This window comes from Mastomys coucha, unplaced genomic scaffold (assembly GCF_008632895.1).
Source record: "Mastomys coucha isolate ucsf_1 unplaced genomic scaffold, UCSF_Mcou_1 pScaffold4, whole genome shotgun sequence".
NCBI lineage: Eukaryota > Metazoa > Chordata > Mammalia > Rodentia > Muridae > Mastomys > Mastomys coucha.
In genome coordinates this window covers 14444237-14462889 of record NW_022196910.1, presented here as the reverse complement: position 1 = coordinate 14462889, position 18653 = coordinate 14444237, and the positions used below count along the sequence as shown (strand labels likewise).

The 18653-nt window shown below is 44.7% G+C and overlaps 1 protein-coding gene across 1 annotated transcript in view; it reads left to right on the top strand.

Moving 5' to 3' along the window:
• Positions 1-18653, top strand: part of Stab2 (stabilin 2) — a 182348-nt gene that overhangs the window by 123486 nt on the left and 40209 nt on the right. The window contains exons 37-44 of the mRNA XM_031350149.1: positions 2662-2754; positions 3859-4054; positions 7584-7679; positions 9988-10033; positions 10810-10886; positions 13974-14099; positions 16024-16097; positions 17850-17921. Of these exons, the coding sequence (XP_031206009.1) occupies positions 2662-2754; positions 3859-4054; positions 7584-7679; positions 9988-10033; positions 10810-10886; positions 13974-14099; positions 16024-16097; positions 17850-17921 (780 nt within the window). The remainder of the gene's footprint in view (positions 1-2661; positions 2755-3858; positions 4055-7583; positions 7680-9987; positions 10034-10809; positions 10887-13973; positions 14100-16023; positions 16098-17849; positions 17922-18653) is intronic.

Sequence of the window (18653 nt, the reverse complement as noted above, 5' to 3'; positions counted from 1 at the left end):
CTTTAGGGTGAAAGTCAATTTTATTTGATATTAGAATGGCTACTCCAGCTTTTTTCTTGGGACCATTGTCTTGGAGCATTGTTTTCCAGCCTTTTATTCTGAGGTAGTGTCTGTCTTTGTCACTGAGGTAGGTTTCCTGTATGCAACAAAATGTTGGGTCCTGTTTACCTACCCAGTCTGATAGTCTATGTCTTTTTATTGGGAAATTGAGTCCATTGATATTAATAGATAATAAGGAAAAGTAATTGTTGCTTCCTGTTATTTTTGTTGTTAGAGTTGGAATTCTGTTCACGTAGCTATCTTCTTTTAGTTTTGTTGGAAGATTACATTTTTGTTTTTTCAGAGATGTAATGCCCTTCCTTGTGTTGGAGTTTTCCATTTATTACCCTTTGAAGGGCTGGATTTGCGAAAATATATTGTGTGAATTTGGTTTTGTCATGGAATACTTTGGTTTCTCCATCTATGGTGATTGAAAGTTTTGCTGGGTATAGTAGTCTAGGCTGGCATTTGTGTTCTCTTAGAGTCTGTATGACATCTGTACAGGATCTTCTAGCTTTCATAGTCTCTGGTGAGAAGTCTGGTATAATTCTGATAGGCCTGCCTTTATATGTTACTTGACCTTTTTCCCTTACTGCTTTTAATATTCTTTCTTTGTTTTGTGCATTTGGTGTATTGACTATTATGTGCTGGGAGGAATTTCTTTTCTGGTTCAGTCTATTTGGAGTTCTATAGACTTCTTGTATGTTCATGGGTATCTCTTTCTTTAGGTTAGGGAAGTTTTCTTCTATATTTTGTTGAAGATATTTACTGACCCTTTAAGTTGGAGGTCTTCACTCTCTTCTATTCCTATTATCCTTTGGTTTGGTCTTCACATTGTGTCCTGGATTTCCTGGATGTTTTGGGTCAGGAACTTTTTGCATTTTGCATTTTCTTTGACTGTTGTGTCAATGTTTTCTATGGTATCTTCTGTGCCTGAGATTCTCTCTTCTATCTCTTGTATTCTGTTGGTGATGCTTGCATCTGTTTCCTGACTTCTTTCCTAAGATTTCTAACTCCAGAGTTGTCTCTCTTTGTGATTTTTTTTTAACGGTTTCTACTTCCATTTTTAAGTCCTGGATGGTTTTGCTCAATTCCTTCACCTGTTTGTGCTTTCTTGTAATTCCTTAAGGGATTTTTGTGTTTCCTCTTTAAGGGCTTCTACTTGTTTACTCATGATCTCCTGTAATTCTTTAAGGGATTTTTTTTTTTGTTTGTTTATTTCCTCTTTAAGGGCTTGTACCTCTTTACCTGTGTTCTCCTGTATTTCTCTAAGGGAGTTATTCATGTTCTTCTTAAATTCCTCTAGCACCATTGTGAGGTATGATTTTAGATCCAAATCTTGCTTTTCCAGTATTTTGGGATATCCAGGACTTGCTGTGGTGGGAGTACTAGGTTCCGATGAAGCCAAGTAGTCTTGGTTTCTGTTGGTAAGATTCTTGCATTGCCTTTCGCCATCTGTTGATCTCTGGTGTTAGATGTTCTTGCTGTCTCTGCCTAGAGCTTGTTCCTCCTGTGGGTCTGTAAGCCTGTGTCAGCACTTCTGGGAGATCAGTTCTCCTCTGGTAAAACCCAGATGCACATGGCTGTGGATCAGTTGTCCATCCTAAGTCCTGGGGTCAGTGCACACCGTGGAGACAGGATCTCTACTTGCGGGAAAGGTGAAAAGAGGGCTGTGGGTCTGTTGCCCCTCCTAGATGTGGTCTTGGGTAGAAAGGATCCTGACCAGGCTGCCCTGCCACTTGTGAGGCCTGTGCCTCCTGGCTGGTCCTGCCTTAGAAAGTCACCAGAGAGAAAATGGCGGATCTCACCGGAGTGCCTAGGTTAGAGCACTCCGTGAAGGAAGGCTATCTGCTTGGGCAGAGAGGACTGTGGATCCACCACCATCCTCTTTCTGCATCTTTTATACTAGCCAGCTAAGGACAACAGCAACATGCCCTATGACCCAAGGCATAGCCAGCCTGAAACGCTCCACCTACCTGGTTTCATTTCATAATTGAAGTCACAACTGACCTTCTCAAAGAAACAGATATAAACATAAAAAATGTAGACACATCTTAAATTAATTACCAATCTGTTTCTTATAGCTTGCTTTTATACTTCTGTTAACGACCATTACAAAGAATAAGCCTTGTGTTGTTTCCATAGCAGAGTGATAATAGTCCATGGTGAATGGTGAATACAGAATCTCTCACTCGGGTTTTGGGTCTTAATTGATATTGTATATTATAAATCTTGATGAGTGAGCAATTCTTTCTCGGATTTATGAGACTATAAATCAATCAACAAATTAAAGCTTAAGTTTGATGAATATACAGGGCTGAAAGGATATTTCTATCTGACTTATTTTTGGATTCTTCTAGAGTTGATTTAGTCTTCTAGAGAAATGCCCTGCTTAAGGAACATGACTTTCTAGTGAGACTTTGGGTTTTCCGTTGGGCCTGGAATAACCAGCACAGTGGGGTTTCACTTGTGTTCTTCCTTATGAAGTAGCACTAAGAAGCCACACCCTTCCCTTTCCAGAATCTGTTAGAGAAAAAAAGGTGTCACCCACTTCCTCACCAATGGGAGTTGGGAACCTTTCTTCCTAACTAAAGAGATGACATAATCCTTATGCTTTCACAGAGTGAGATGAGGAAATGCATCTATTCCATTTACTTCATGGGGAAGAGAACTGTATTCATCGGGTGCCAGCCACAATGTGTGAGAACCATCATTGTGAGTATGGGCTAGACATTCCGAGTCCACAGGCATGTGGGTAGTCAGCTGCAGGTTAGCCTCTCAGAAGGCTGTGGCAGTGTGGTCTTCCTGATACCGGCCCCACATCATCATCATCGTTACCATCCAAAGTAGTACTGGTTACAGGAAAATACAGAAAAGCCTGTAAATCAGAAAATGGGTAAAAACCAAAGTCTCAACTGAGTGAGGAACAGACTGGGGCTATAAAAGGTGAGGAAATCCCTGTTCCCACAACACAGGCATGCATGGGTGATTAAACTTAACCACATTACTTAGTTATGTAAACAAGGCACAAAGAGAGTGGTCACCAAGGGAAGGCAAGAGGGCATTTGCTCATTCAGAAAATGGAACAGCAATATCCAGGATCTCTGAACTCCACTTTGGAAATTTCCTTACTGTCCTGCTTCTTCCTAGAGGGTAAGATTTCTTCTTCCAAGGGCTGGAACTGCAGAGCTTGGGACTGGAGAGAGTTTTATGTTTTAATGCACTTAAGAATAAAGTCAGGGGGCTGGAAGTAGAAGATGATCAGATATTCAAGGCCAGCATCAGCTAAATGAGATAACAGTAAAAACAAGAACCACAATAATAATCATAATAAAGTTTGTCAAGCTGGTCCAAGCTGCCCTCACACTGGCCACCCTCCTAAGTACCAGGATCACAGGCTTGCAATCACCAGCCAGACTTCCTCTGCTCCATTCTTCCTGCCTCCTCTACTTGGTATTTGTTTCTTTTTCTTTTTTTTCTTTCTTTCTTTTTTAGTGTTTTAGAGACAGGGTTTCTCTGTATAACCCTGGCTGTCCTGGAACTCACTCTGTAGACCAGGCTGACCTTGAACTCAAAAATCTACCTGCCTCTGCCTCCCAAGTGCTGGGATTAAAGGCATGCGCCACCACTTTCTTGTCTTTTGATTTTCTCTCTTAGCTGCCTGCAGGGCTGGCTAGTGACCTGGGAAATTGTTGAGTTTCACTCAGTCCTCAGAGGACTCTGCCTTCTGTCCCTTAGAAACAGGCAGGCTCACACAGGAGCCCCAGGAGTCCCCAAAGGAAAAGATAAACATGAACCCCACACCCTGTCTTGTTTCAGACAAGAGCATGTTGTGCTGGCTTCTTTGGCCCACAATGCCAAGCCTGCCCTGGGAAAGGTCAGAATGTGTGCTCTGGAAATGGCTTCTGTCTTGATGGCGTGAATGGCACTGGCACATGCGAGTGCGGGCAAGGCTTCAATGGGACAGCCTGTGAGACCTGCACAGAGGGGAAATACGGTATCCACTGTGACCAAGGTGAGCATTGCTCCTGCCCAGACCCCATCCCCTCCCTCAGTCCTCCCAGGCCCAAGCTAGCCAGCGGCCTGTGAATATTAGTTGCTGTGCTCTCTACCCAGCCTCTACCCAGAGAGCAGAAACCCACCCATCATTGTTAGTGAAAAAGCATAAGCCAGTTGAGTATTGCCAGCATTTAGGAGGCTGAGGCTATAAGATTTCTCTGAGTCTGAGACCAGCCTGGACTACAAAGAGAATCACTGATTTATTTTTATTTGTTTGTTTTTAAGCCTATGTTACTTTCCTTGTTTTTGTTTTTTTTGTTTTTTGTTTGTTTGTTTGTTTGTTTTGGTTTTTGGTTTTGTTTGTTTGTTTGTTTTTTGTTTTTCGAGACAGGGTTTCTCTGTGTAACCCTGGCTGTTCTGGAACTCACTCCATAGACCAGGCTGTCCTCGAACTCAGAAATCCGCCTGCCTCTGCCTCCCAAGTGCTGGGATTAAAGGCGTGGGCCACCACCGCCCGGCTGTTATTTTCCTTGTATAGAGCAATGTTCCAAAACATTTCCAGTCATTGACCTGGATGTACCCACCCACTCCCTATGTCTTTGCTGACTATTGTTTCCAGTTCCCTCTCTCAATCAGCTTGTGTGCGAAATACAGCATGATGTTCATTGTTCCAAGCCACTGGGGAAAAACGAGATCTATCCTAATGACTCATTTAGTCAGGAACTTTATCCGCTTTGGAACTGTTGTGCTTAAAATACAGGTGTTAAGGCCAGGAACTGGAGTGTGGTCCCCCAAGGTCAGGAGAAACAGATCTTGGTCTGAATCCATATCTTCCTTGGCTCCAAAGCCTGGCTCTTAAGTCAAACTGTCCTCCTTAAGAAGGTCACTCCTTGCTCCACCATCAGTGAGCAATGTGGTTTGACATTTAATCAGTTTGAGACACGTCCTCTTGAATGTCCACATCCTGGCTTCCTGGTCCACAGGACACTTGCCAGAGCTTGCTGCTGGGATTAGAAAGTAGAGTCTCCATCCAGCTGGTCCCCAAACCATCAACCCAGCCTCCACTGCTTTCTTGTCAGCCTGCCTGAGCCACACAAAGCTAACACACTGAAATTTGGCCATATAACATATCATTGAAATTAGAGTATCGGTTTATTTTTCTGTGTTGTTCAGAAGACTTGCCTCTGTTTATGGAGTACTTCCTGAACTAGAATCTGTGGGTGTCCACAAGACCCAAAGCTGAATGGTTTTTGTGAGCAGTGGTATCCATAGCTTTGCCAAGTTCTTATTTATTCATTCATTCACTCACTCATTCATTCATTCATTCATGCATTCTTTCTTTTAGAGTTTCATAAACATGTATCTCTAATGTTCTTTCATCAAGGTTCCCACCGTTATCCTCCTCACTTCTCCTTCCCCTCCCACTGAACCCTTTCTCCTTCCCAAGTCCACCTCCTATTTTCTTATCTGTTTTTTATGAACTACTGCCTTTAATTAAGGTTGAGTGCATGAGTCACTGGTTATTTACCTAAGCAAGGGTAACATACCAGTGGCTACACTGCTGAAGATGATCCCCCTACACACCCCATATAACCTTTAACTGCCTATAGCTGCCTTGGGAGGGGTGGGGCTTTATGAACTCCTCCCCCATCCATGGAATATTGATCAGTTCAGTGTCAAGTAGGTCTTGGACTGGTAGCAGTGACTGGACCATGATCTGTAAGAGTGCTGATTTGAGTTCATAGGTGTAAAACAACCACATGGTATCTAGAGACAGCACTTTCCAGCAGTCCCACCATCCTCCAGCCTTATGTTCTCTCCACTCCCTTTTCTACAATGCTCCCTGAGCCTTGGTGGGGTGCCCTAACTACTTTTCTATTGCTGTAACAAAGCACCATGGTTAAGACAACTTATAAATGAAAGTGTGGGCTCTGCAAACCCCAAAGCCCAGACCCAATGACCCACCTCCAACAAGGCCACACCTCCTCATCCTTCCCAAACAGTTCCACCAACCAGGGACCATGCATTCAAATATATGAGCCTATGGGACCCATTCTCATTCACACCACCACAAGGTGTGATGCTCCGGTCTGAACACTCAACAGACACTTGTTCTCAGCACTCTAAACAATTAGAAACCTCTATATTAACCAATTAACTACTTCCCCCTGTAAGTAAGCAAATAAATAGATACAGAAAGAAAGAAAGAAAGAAAGAAAGAAAGAAAGAAAGAAAGAAAGAAAGAAAGAAAGAGAGAGAAGGAGGGAGGGAGGGAAGAAAGGAGGAAGGAAGGAAAGGAAGGAAGGAAGGAAGGAAGGAAAGAAGCTTTTCTCATAAAAGCTGAGAATGGCACTAGTCTACAGCATATACATACAAATATTTAGAGGATGGTTTGATACCATCTCCATTCAGCAAAACAGCAGTAATAAGTTCCCTTCTAGAACATTGCCTCCCTAGCCCTTGAGATCAGATTTAGAATATCATGCATGAACTTCTCTTGTAGAAAAGACCTAAAATCCAATCCAATTAGAAGTGTGTCTGTTTCCCCTTTACCAGTGGACATTATTGCACTAATGTTTATATCTTGCCTGGAATGACAAGAACCTAGGTAGCTCTAGGAGACCGTGGGACTGCCCCAACCAACAGCTCGCAAGGAGGGACCCCATATCTGGCACGGAGGTTTTGTTTAATAGTGATAGCTTTTAGGAGTAGCATTGCTCACAGTCCTTATTTTTAATAGTACTGTTTCACTTGCTTACAACATATAGATTTCCCTATAATTTTTTCATAATTTCATTGAATTCTTTTTTTTAGTTTCATGTTTATTGAACATTTACTCCATGCTTGATAATACCTTGTCCCTTAACATTTCATGCATGCCATCTGATTTACAATAATATTGCTATGCCTTACATGTGAAACTTAACAAATTTTTACATGCCAATACCTATAAGCCATGACTCAATTTAAGGGAAAAAATCCTCCTCAGCTTTCACCAAGTTCTTAAGGAGATTCAGGGACTTGCTATAGAATGAAAGGATCATTAGTTCTGAGTCTTTGAAGAAGGCAGAGCAAACAGGTTTCTGCAAACCCGACGTCAAATAAACATTTATTTTGACACAGGGTCTCACTATTAACCCTGACTGCCTAGATCTCACTACTTCTACCAGGCTGGCCTTGAACTCAGATGTCTGCCTGTCTCTATCTGCTAACTGCGGGGATTGCAGGTGTGCACCACCATGCCCAGCCAGATGGGTATCTTTTGAACACTGCTTTTAGGGTTCCACATGATCTTGGATCCTCAAATGATCTTATCTGAGTCACATTCCCACGGTGCCACACAGTCTCCAAACTGTGGCATGAACCATTTTGTTGAAACAGGGTCCTTTTCACCTGGTAACCCGCATCCCTATGTCCTGTGACTTCAGTCCCACAGGAAAGACCCTGGTCAGAGACTGGGATGCAGAGAACTACACCCAGTAAGTGGTAAAGGAAATGTTGGACGTGAGCCCGAATCTGGTCATTTGCAAATATTTTCTTCTTAGCATGCTCTTGCGTCCATGGGAGATGTAACCAAGGTCCCTCGGGAGACGGCTCCTGTGACTGCGACGTCGGCTGGCGAGGAGTGAAGTGTGACAGTGGTAGGCACTCTTCAAACCTGTCCTCAGTCCTTATCCCAGCTTCTCATAAGACATGCCATTTTCCTTTCTATAGTAGAAATGACGCCATGAGTACTCCTGATGAAAAACATAACTTCCTGTTGTGAAAAGTTTGTAAAATAAGGAGAAGCACAAGAAGAAAACAAGTTACTCACGTACCCAATGCTAGAAAACCCCTATTAGTAATATTCACTGTGACTTAGGGAGCAGGCTACGTATTCTATAACCTCCTTTCTCACTTCACAGCAAGCAATTTTTTTTTTCCTGTGGGCACTTTTCCTCCGTGTGAATGCATCTAGATCAACATCATTGATATGTTGCTGTATTCCAAACTGTCTTGTGCTTGTTTGATGCAGTGCTGGTGGCTGAATGGCTGCCTTGGGCATGACAGCTAGGCAAGCCATCTGGCCCTGAGTTGCATCCCCTCCCTAATTGCACTTTGTAAAACCAGTTTTCTGCTGTCATAAACAAGGTCACAGTGAGCATATTCCATATGGCTCTTCCCGAATTTGTCTTTGTCAATTCATGTGTTCAAATCTGAGACAGGTCTCTGACTCAGGAGCTAATGTTCTTGGGAAGGGTTTGCCTCTCATGGCCAAATGACTCAACAGCAATGTATTACTCTCCCAACTTGAGGGTCTGGGGGAGAGCTCCTTCGCTCCAGTCTAACATGCCACTGATGTTTCTAATTGTATTTAGGGAGACAATGATGAAAAGAAGGTAATAGCTTCAAAGACACAGGAAATCTACAGACAGACACAGTGGCTTGGAGGGAGCCCTAGAAGAGTTCTAAACATGGTTGCAATAATATCTTATTTGTATTTAAGAGAAACTGATCAGGCACCAGAATGAGGAGAATGGCCCTAGAAGCCAGCACCAGAGACCTTATTGTCCCTTCTGAGGCAGGAACTGGAAAGAAGTCACAGGTGCCCACCAACCCTCTGAGAGCTCCAATGATGTGGTTTGTCTAAGGGACTGTCATTACCTGTCTCTCCAGTGGATGCTAAATCCAGGAGAAGGGATGGTTATAAAATAAACACCACCAAATGGGGAATCTGAAGGATCCCAGACCAGGGCTCATCCCAGAGCATGTATCAGGTGCTGGGGTGCAGAACCAGGATTCAGACAGTCTGGAAGAGGGCCACAGAAAGTGGAGGAATAACACAAGCAGGAGGATATTCCAAGTAAATCCCTAATTGCAGTGTCTTACCCCTCACTGTCCCTTCATGCTTCTAAAAGCACAGTGCATGAAAAATAAACTTCAATTGAAGGACAGGGAGCAGCCAGGAAGCTACAGCAACAAATTCGTGTAATTCCTAAATGAGGCAGCAGCAGAACATTGATGCGCACAGTGGAGGCTCCTGAATGTCAAATGAAGCAGAAACTGGTGGATGCAGGAGATGCTGATGATGGTGCTTTGAGGTCAAAGGAAGCAGAGACTAGTGGGTGCAGGAGATGCTGATGATGGTGCTTTGAGGTCAAAGGAAGCAGAGACTAGGAGATGCAGGAGATGCTGAGGATGGTGCCCTGAGTCAAAGGAAGCAGAGGCTAGTGGGTGCAGGAGATGCTGAAAATGACACCCTGGGTCAAAGGAAGCAGAGACTAGGAGATGCTGAGGATGACACCCTGGGGTCAAAGGAAGCAGAGGCTAGTGGGTGCAGGAGATGCTGAAAATGACACCCTGGGGTCAAAGGAAGCAGAGACTGGTGGGTGCAGGAGATGCTGAGGATGGCGTCCAGACCATGACTCAGGCAGCAGCATCAATGCTGATCAAACATGGAAGAAGAAGACAGCTAGACCACTCGGCCTAGAAACCACCCCTTGCTCCTTAATACCCCCTTCACCAACATCTCTGAACACCCACATCCCTGGACCCTGTGTCTTCCCTCTGCACCCTGCCACCAGAAGCCTTGTGATGCAGTTCTACCTTCCATCCAGGATCCCATCTTTCTCTTTTCTATATTCCACATAGCTGCAAGGAAGAACTTTCCAGAACATAAGCCAGAGGTAACATTTTCCACTCCACTCCATCCCCAGGACTTAACATCACCTATATAACAAGGTTCAGAGTCCCCTGTCCAAACTGTGTGGTTTGCATGAGAAGCTTCCACCCTAAGAGACACCTCATTAATGTAGTTGACCTTCAGACTGGCCTCTGAGTTTCCTGGTAGCCAACATGAAAACTGTCTACACAGTGTTAAGGATTTATGGAGGCTATAGACGGCTCAGTCTTTTCCTACTACTATGGACCAAAGCAAGAGTTCACAGGGCAACCGATCTTCTTTTTCAGAGATCACAACAGACAACTGCAATGGGACCTGCCACACCAGTGCCAAGTAAGTGTCCTCTGAGCTCTGGGAACAATGTAAACTCGGCATTTCTCACTTGAGGCCCTATCCTGAGGGAAGTGTTTTCCTGATATCCTTTAAGACAATAGGATAGATTTGAAGTAGAAACTGAATATCTCTGAGGAAACTGCCATCGGTTAGCCAGATCCAGCATGGTCAACAAGCAGCCAGTGACTTAGCTAGCACATAACAAGAATGCCAGTTGTCAGCCCAGCCCATACCACAGGGGCTCTTTCATGGAGGGAGGGGGCATCAGCTTCCCTTGCCCCCAACTCACAACTGAGCCTAGGGGCACATCCTCCTGTAAACTAATGAAAAGCCTAGTAGCTGAGGTTAGACCTGAACCCACAATCATCCTCTCTTACTCCCAGTCATCATGTGACCTGGCATCACTTCTTTCCATCTTCCTAGCCTCGGTTTCTTCACTTACAAATGGCAATAATAATTACACTGACTTTCGTAGGCCGTTGTCTCACCACACCCTGTGGATGACACGAATAAGCCCAAAGCTCAGCAAAGCACACGGGTAGCATTGTGAAGATGAGTGACTGCCCTTCCTATGCGTGCAGTGAGGTTTGGCTGCATTGGCTGTGATTTTCACTGGCTATGGTGGGATCGTGGCAGGAAGCAACTGTCCCCTCAAACAGTAGGCAGAACCTCGAGGGCTTCATTGGTTGGGGGCTGGATGCTGAGCCGAAAGGGAATAAGTCATATGTAGAACATCATGTTTCTCTGAAAATGCCATTTCCCCTTTCCCACTGCAGCTGCCTTTTGGATCCAGATGGCAAAGCCTCGTGCAAATGTGCTGCAGGATTCCAAGGGAATGGAACAGTATGCACAGGCAAGTGCAGCGGGGATCTGCTAGGAGCTTGTGTGGGTTGAGAGATCTGATGGAGCCTTCGGAGCTGGCGCCAGCCTCTGGTCCTGACTCACATGAAGCTGACCAACTGATGGTAGCCAGGGACAAGGATGCCAGCTCTGTGTGGTTGGGGCATGTTGGTTTGGGATGGGCAGGCAATTGCATATGTTTTTTTACACGAAAATACACTGCATTTGAGCAATAGTGCACAACATTGAGAGCAATTAGAATCACCTCCTGGCTTTAAAAGCTATAGATCTGATTGGCCGAGGGTATGGCTGAGTCATTGAGACTAAGCCCTAGTTCTTCCAAGGTCCAGATTTGTGGCCTTGCATGGGTGTTTAACTACCCTGAACCCCTTGGTTCATTTGTAAAGAAAGCATAAACTACCTCCCTTTCATAGTGCTATTGGGGTGAGCTGGCCTCTCTGCATACAACAGCACACTAGGACAGAGGTCAGGCCCTGGCCTCACCATTAGACCCCAAGTCTGAATTGAAATACTTACCATCTGTGTGACTTCAGGATGTTGCTTAACTGTGCCTCTCACCACGTGCTCATCTGCAAGTTATGGGAGATAAGAGAATCATTTACACTGGGGAGTTGTATACGACCCAGATTATGCCTATGAAGTGCTAAGAAGTGTGAGCTATTACTCTCAGGGTACAAAGGCATATTTATCACTAGAAAAGAAGAAACTCAGCAACCTTTCAGTTGCCTGATGCCAGGACAGATGGTGCTCTCAGCCTTAATCAGAGAAACTTCTCTTTGCAATGAAGCTAACTGCAGAAATTCACAGATGTTCAGGGTGCTGAGAATTAGTGACAGATGATGCTTAACCCTAAACAGGACATTTGTAGCTGCCCTCCAAGGCTTAAAGAACACAGGAACAGGAACCAGAAAGAATGTAAGAGCCAGAAGGTAGGGAGAAGGGCCTGGAAGTACCCTCACCTGCATGTGACATGACCATTGCAACCGTGGTCGCAGCTTCAGCTGCCTACACTGGGCCTGCCCAAGGCTGAGCCTCTTCTCAGTCAACCATGGATTGGGGAGGGGCTCCCAGGGCCCTTCTCTCTGCTGGACTGTTGACTACTGGTAGATCCTGAAGAAAACAAAAAGATACACACATGGGAAATTGCAGAGAACTGACTCAGAGGACTCTCTCCCTTGTGTTGGCCCTGACTGGAAAAGTCTTACTTAATTTGTACTCCTCCCTTCTGGAACAAACCACTAAAGTTCAGATGGGAGTCAGCAGTAGAGAAGGCTGCTGCTGTCTGTGCTGAGACAATGCATGGTAGTGACACAGGAAGCCCAGGAGAGCCTTTGTCCATCTCTACACTACCCGTGAGATGGAAGGACAGGGCTTAGAGCCATCACAATTCCTCAGCTGTGGGAAAACCGCAGAAGATGGGATGCTCTAATTTCCACCAGACTGAGTGCAAGAAGAAAGAAAGAAAGAAAGAAACAAAGAAACAAAGAAAGGAAGGAAGGAAGAAAGAAAGAAAGAAAGAAACAAACAAACAAAGAAACAAAGAAACAAAGAGCCGGCAGTGGTGGTGCATGCCTTTAATCCCAGCACTTGAGAGGCAGAGGCAGGCGGATTTCTGAGTTCGAGGCCAGCCTGGTCTACAGAGTGAGTTCCAGGATGGGCAGAAACCTGTCTCAAAAAAAAGAAAGAAAGAAAGAAAGAAAGAAAGAGAGAGAGAGAGAGGGAGAGAGAGAGAAAGGAAGGAAGGAAGAAGAGTCTCTAGGGCCATTTAGGTTGTTGGTTTGTTTTTTTGTTGTTGGTTTGTTTGTTTGTTTTTTCATTTTGTTCAGTAAACATTTATGAGCTATGATTTATAAATACTAACTGATCCATTCTGGATCAGTGCATAGTCTCATGGCATACAACAAACACAAACACATGCGGCCACTTATTCCATCAAAACCCAGCACATTTCAGCCAAAAATCCCCATTTGAACTAGTTCTCATTGACCTTGCTAAGCCCTGTTCCTGCTCAGAAACCCCAATCTGCTTTATGTGACATCAGAGAGTTTTCTTGTCTCTTCTAGAGTCTTGTGTGAAGAGAATTATGGATGCTGATATGTCTGGTCCCTTTCAGTCACTCTTTTTGATGGTTGAGTTAGTGTGATTGTGTAGATAAACCACCACCTCTATATCCACTTACCATCTGATTGGTATCTTCAGGCTTATACTGTCTTGAATAAAATGTCTATGGATACTCAGGTTATTCATGTACGCACATGCGCGCGCGCACACACACACACACACACACGAGTGTGCACGCATTCACACACCAGAAGCTTTTAGCATCATTTTTCTCAGTACCTTGTTCTAGGGGTTTAGGCCAGACTGAGGCAGAACAGTTAGTTTTCTAGACCATCTTCACCCAGGAACTCTCAGAAGATGCAAGCTGCCCTGACCTTCAGGCCATGTGTTCCCTGCAGAGAGAAGCCATAGTCTGATAGTCAAAACAGCTGGAAAAGACAATAGTGATTTTTTTTCCTTGTCCTCTGTCCTAATCAGGGTTACTATTGCTATGCTGAAACACCATAACCAACACAACGTGGGGAGGAAGGGGTTTGTTTGGCGTCTGCTTCCATACCAAACTCTTCATCATTGAAAAAGTCAGAACCAGAACTGCAACAGGACAGGAACCGGAAGGCAGGAGCTGATGCAGATCTGGGCCATGAGGGGTGGTTCTTACTGACTTACTCACAAGGCTTCCTCAGCCTGCTTTCTTATAGCATGTTGTGACACCACCCACAATGGCCTAGGCCCTCTCCCGTGGATCACTAATAAAGAAAATGCTCTACAGGCTTGCCTACAGCCCAATCTTATGGAGACATTTTCTTGATTGAGGCTTCCTCCTCTCCTATGACCATAGCTTGTGTCGAGTTGACATAAAACTGTTGAGCACACTCTCTGTGTTGAGGAATTAGCCATATTAATCCAATGAAGGCTGGAGTTGTTCTACAGGCTTCCTTTTATCAATGGCTCAGGCTAAATAACAATGTCTCCTCTGTCTATTTCTCCCCCTGCTCTATGTTATCTCTCCCTTGTATAGCCATCAATGCCTGTGAGATCAGCAATGGAGGATGCTCTGCCAAGGCTGACTGTAAAAGAACCACCCCAGGAAGCCGGGTGTGTGTGTGCAAGGCAGGCTATACCGGCGATGGCATCGTGTGCCTTGGTAGGTGACCATCCCCTGTCCGTCTGGTGGAAATGGTGTCAATCAGAGCCCTGTTAAAATGTTCTAGTGTGTGAGCTCATGTTAGGACTGCTGCTGGGATGATAATTCTGTATGCCTTAGCAAGAAAGCCTGTGGGAGCCAGGCAGTGGTGGCGTATGCCTTTAATCCCAGGCAGAGGCAGGCAGATTTCGAGTTCGAGGCCAGCCTGGTCTACAGAGTGAGTTCCAGGACAGCCAGAGCTATACAGAGAAACCCCGTCTCAAAAAAACTAAATAAGTAAATAAGAAAGAAAGAAAGAAAGAAAGAAAGAGAGAGAGAGAAAGAAAGAAAGAAGGAAAGAAAGAAAGCCTGTAGGTATGCTAATGAAGGATGTGCCCACCGAGGCATGAATGCATTTTGAATGAAAAGAGAGACCCTTTCTGCTTAAAACTTCTTGTGGCAACTAAATGCTATGAATCTTTGCTGTACAAATTTCCAAAAGGCTAGGGTTCAGGGGTTGTAAGGGAAAGATAGCCTGGTCTACCAGGAGATGAATCTGAAAAGGGAAGAGGCATGAAGTCCTCCCCGTTCTGGGGCTCCTTGCATGCTAGGGTGAAGGTCAGCCTTCCATTCTCTTGTGGCAGTGGCTAGGCTGTACTGGCCTGGATTTCTGGCCCACCATAAGATTCTCTAGAGACAGGGACTTTCAAACTATTTTCACGTCACTCTATTTTATTACATACCTTTATTAAGTATTTAAATTTTTTGGTATTTTTAACAAAAAAAAATAGTATCTTATGATACATAGTGTTTATACTTGATGGTGTAATAGAATAATTCCTTGAAATTAGATATTACACTGAAGCATACTTTGCCGACAGCATGTTCTAGAGGTGTGCCGTAGAAAGCTGGCTGAATTTTAATTCACCAAAATGTGTTGCAATAGTTGTGCTAATAAGAATCATGTGCTCTTGACCCGCAGTTGCTCATTAACAGTCTGTGGTTCACTTCTTCCTTTGCTCTCTCTGCACATTTTCATATTTTCCTTAGTCATTTGAGACTAAGCTGTGCAAATCATGTATTTGTCCCTAATAACTGAGTGTGAATTTCCTAAGAATAAGGGCAGCTTGTTATGGAACCACATGCAGTTCTTGACTTGAGTAAATTGATAATCTCTATAATTCTCTTTCTAATTCTATTCACAGTGCAAGTCCATCAGGTGTCCCAGCACTTCTCTAGTACAAGGTCTCTGGAGGACTGGGTACTACATTTAGTGTCTTAGCTCTTTAGTCTATTCCTTCATCTGTTTCTGTATCTGTTATTTGGTGGTTGAGGGGTTTTTAAGTTGTTATTAGATCTCACTTGCATATTCCAGCCCAAAATGCCACAAAAAAAGGTGTCACATCCATTGCCATATGTCACAGTGTCAGGGTATCCATCTAGCCCTTGTTTATGATATGCATTTTGACTGCTAGGTCCAAGTGCAGCCTGAGTTACCCCCTGAGTAGTCATGGACCCTCTGCTACCATTAGCAATCAATGGAGAGATGCTTTAACGCCAAGCAATCCACTCCTGGGAATGTCCTAAACTGAGTATCAGTTGATGAGTCCTCTCTAAACCAGTCTATGGTGTGACATCACAAAGGATTGAGTCTTCATTCTCAAGCCAACTCATTCGTAGCACGAGTGAACTGGAGGTCAGATTTAAGATGCTGCCTCTGCTAGAATTAGCCAGTGCAGAGGGAGGAGGGGGTGGGGGAGGGGAGGATTTTTGAGTTACCGTTCTTCCCCACCAAGTTATTTCTGCCTCCGAACTTCCAGAGCACTGAGTCTCATGTGATTTCTGTTGCTCTTGGTCAGTTATCCAAGGGTGACTCCCTCAAAATGCCTTTTCATGGAAACAAAGCTTTTTCTGCTCATGACTTACATTGACTTTTGCTTTAAAGAAATCAACCCATGTCTGGAGAACCACGGTGGCTGTGACAGGCATGCAGAGTGCACGCAGACAGGGCCCAACCAGGTGAGTTGCCTCTGGGAGGAAACTCCTGTGTCTTAAGACCCAGGCCTAAGGGAAAGAAGGGCAGACGAGATGTTAGTCCAACTGCAGCCAGAAATACTGTAGGAGAGATACTGAAAGCACCAGTGGAAATCTAGGGGGGGGGGGAGAAGATAAATGAGGGGGAGTGAACTAGGAAAAGGGCTTTTCTAAAGATGGGGCATGCACATCTGCAAACCCCATGTGGTCCTAGAAGCACCTAGAGGTTTCACTAAAACATTCCCCTTTCTTCCAGCTTTCTGATACCCCAAATCCTCCTGTTTTTCTTTGGCTCTCAGCTCTAGAGGGCACTGTACATGCCAGAAGCTCACAGTTCAGACTTCTGCCATTAACATGGCCCCCAGCACAGAGCTGTGCACCTACCCTAGAGCAAGCGAATTTGGGGGAGTTGGAAAATAAGAGGACTACGTCATGGGGTGGTGGTCATGGAGCAGAGGTGTACAGGGAACAACAGAAGAGCAAAGACCCACACTCTGCCTCGTCAGTCTCCAACACATGGTGAACACACAAAATGGCCAGGCAGGGTAGTTCATACATCAGATACCTGGTCAGATATCCAAGAAATGTCCCCCAGAGTTCTCCGAGCCACTTAGGAGAATGCAAAGCCACATCTCTCAATGGACAGATCAAGCAAGTGCCTAAAGCGCCCTAAATTAAAATTAAAAAAAAAAAGTGTGTGTCTGTGTGCATGCTTGTGCACTCAAGTGTGCATGTACATGTATGTGCATGTGTATGTGAGTGTGTATGTATAGGCATTGTGCTCATATGTGCATAAGTTTGTATGTGTTTGTATGTATGCATATTCATGTGTGCACGAGCTGCATGTGTGTGCACGTGTGTGTAGTACAGTTGTGTGTGTGTATATGAATTCCATGTGTGTGTACACGTGTGTGCATGTACACATGCACTGCACTGTGTGCACATATGTATGTACATGCATGTCTGTCTATGTACTCTCGTAAACACAAGTGCACATCTAACCATCAGAAAATGTCAGCAGTCTCTGTTGGGCTTTTGCTCCCATATTTTAGTGTCTAAGTAGAGTTTTTATATACATGAAATGAGGAAACACCTGTAAGATTTCTGCCCCCAGGGCCTATAGCAATATTCCTGCAGACCTAGAAGGCAGCAATGGGGAAACACTAAGAATACAGCTTGAACTAAGAAGAGATAGCTGGTAGACCTCGTGGTAAAGATTTGGACAGTTGGGACCAATGGTGAAAGAGGAGGAGAAACCATGAATACCTGCCCAGGTTGTCCAGGCTAGTCCCACCTATAGATTCCTAACACAGCCATCAGGCCTGTGGGTCCCTGTACCCAACTTCCTCAAGCTCCCAGCTGTCTTCCTCATCCATCGAAAGGGTATGGCTCCTTGTTTTCCTGTGTATATCTCTGAGAGATGCACTCTTCCCCTTGGCATATGGTGGCATTGGTGTCGGACTTTATTCTTGATGGAGAAAAGACAATAACTTCCTTTCCCCTGAACCTCCACCCATCAAAAAATAAGTTGTCTTGGCAACAAGGATGGGATGTCCATGAGATCTAGACTGGAGTATGTTAAACTAGATCTAGGTATTACAAAAAAAAAAAATCAACAACAAAAAACATAGTCCCTCTCATGCTACCCTTCTGCAATCGACTTCCAGTCTGAGATCCCATGCACTGGGCAGGCCGACCTGGCCTGGTGTATGACCCTTTGCCTCTGCTCCTGCACAGGCCGTCTGTAACTGCTTGCCCAAGTACACTGGAGATGGAAAGGTCTGCACACTCATCAATGTCTGCTTAACCGTGAGTACACTTCCAGGCCCGGAGCCTTCTCCCAACTTCTAGGAATACAGAGACCTTGGAACCTCAGAGCTTATTCTGGGAATAAGGCTCATTTTTCCTCTTGTGTGCCATGGTCATACTGGGAAGGATGGAGAGAACGGTCTGCTACCCCGCAGCCTGTGCCTTTGGCTACAAGATTCCGAAGGGACCTAAGTACAGGGAGTTGGTGTGGCAGTCATCTGATGCAAGTGTCCCAAAGCAAGCTGGACTAGTTTACTAAAGTATGAGAGGTGCTATAAAGCATTCGTGAGTCAACTAACAAGCCTTAGGATCCTGTTCAAAATCTGGTTCCTTAGCCACAGTGACTGGGTATGCTGCCTGAGTTTGGTTTTTGTTTATTCTTTATGTACCTAACAGGGAAGAAAGTCATAGCAAACATGGACAAGCACAAGAAGTTATGCTATGGAAAAGGAAACGCTGCAGAGACAGCGAGGTCAATCAGTGGCCAAGAGAAAGAGTGTGTGTGGGATGAATAAGGGAGAATGGGAGTCTTAGGGATAGAAAACTACTGAGAGGAAGCTAAGGGGAGTGTGGGAGTCTTAGGGATAGGAAACTACTCGAGAGGAATCTTCAGTGATGGACACACTATTATACACTCATCAAGACCCATGGAATGCACACCTGCAGGAGTGGGACAGCATGCAAGCGGTGAGCTTTAATACCAGTGCATCAGTTCCAGCAAGTGCAAGGCCT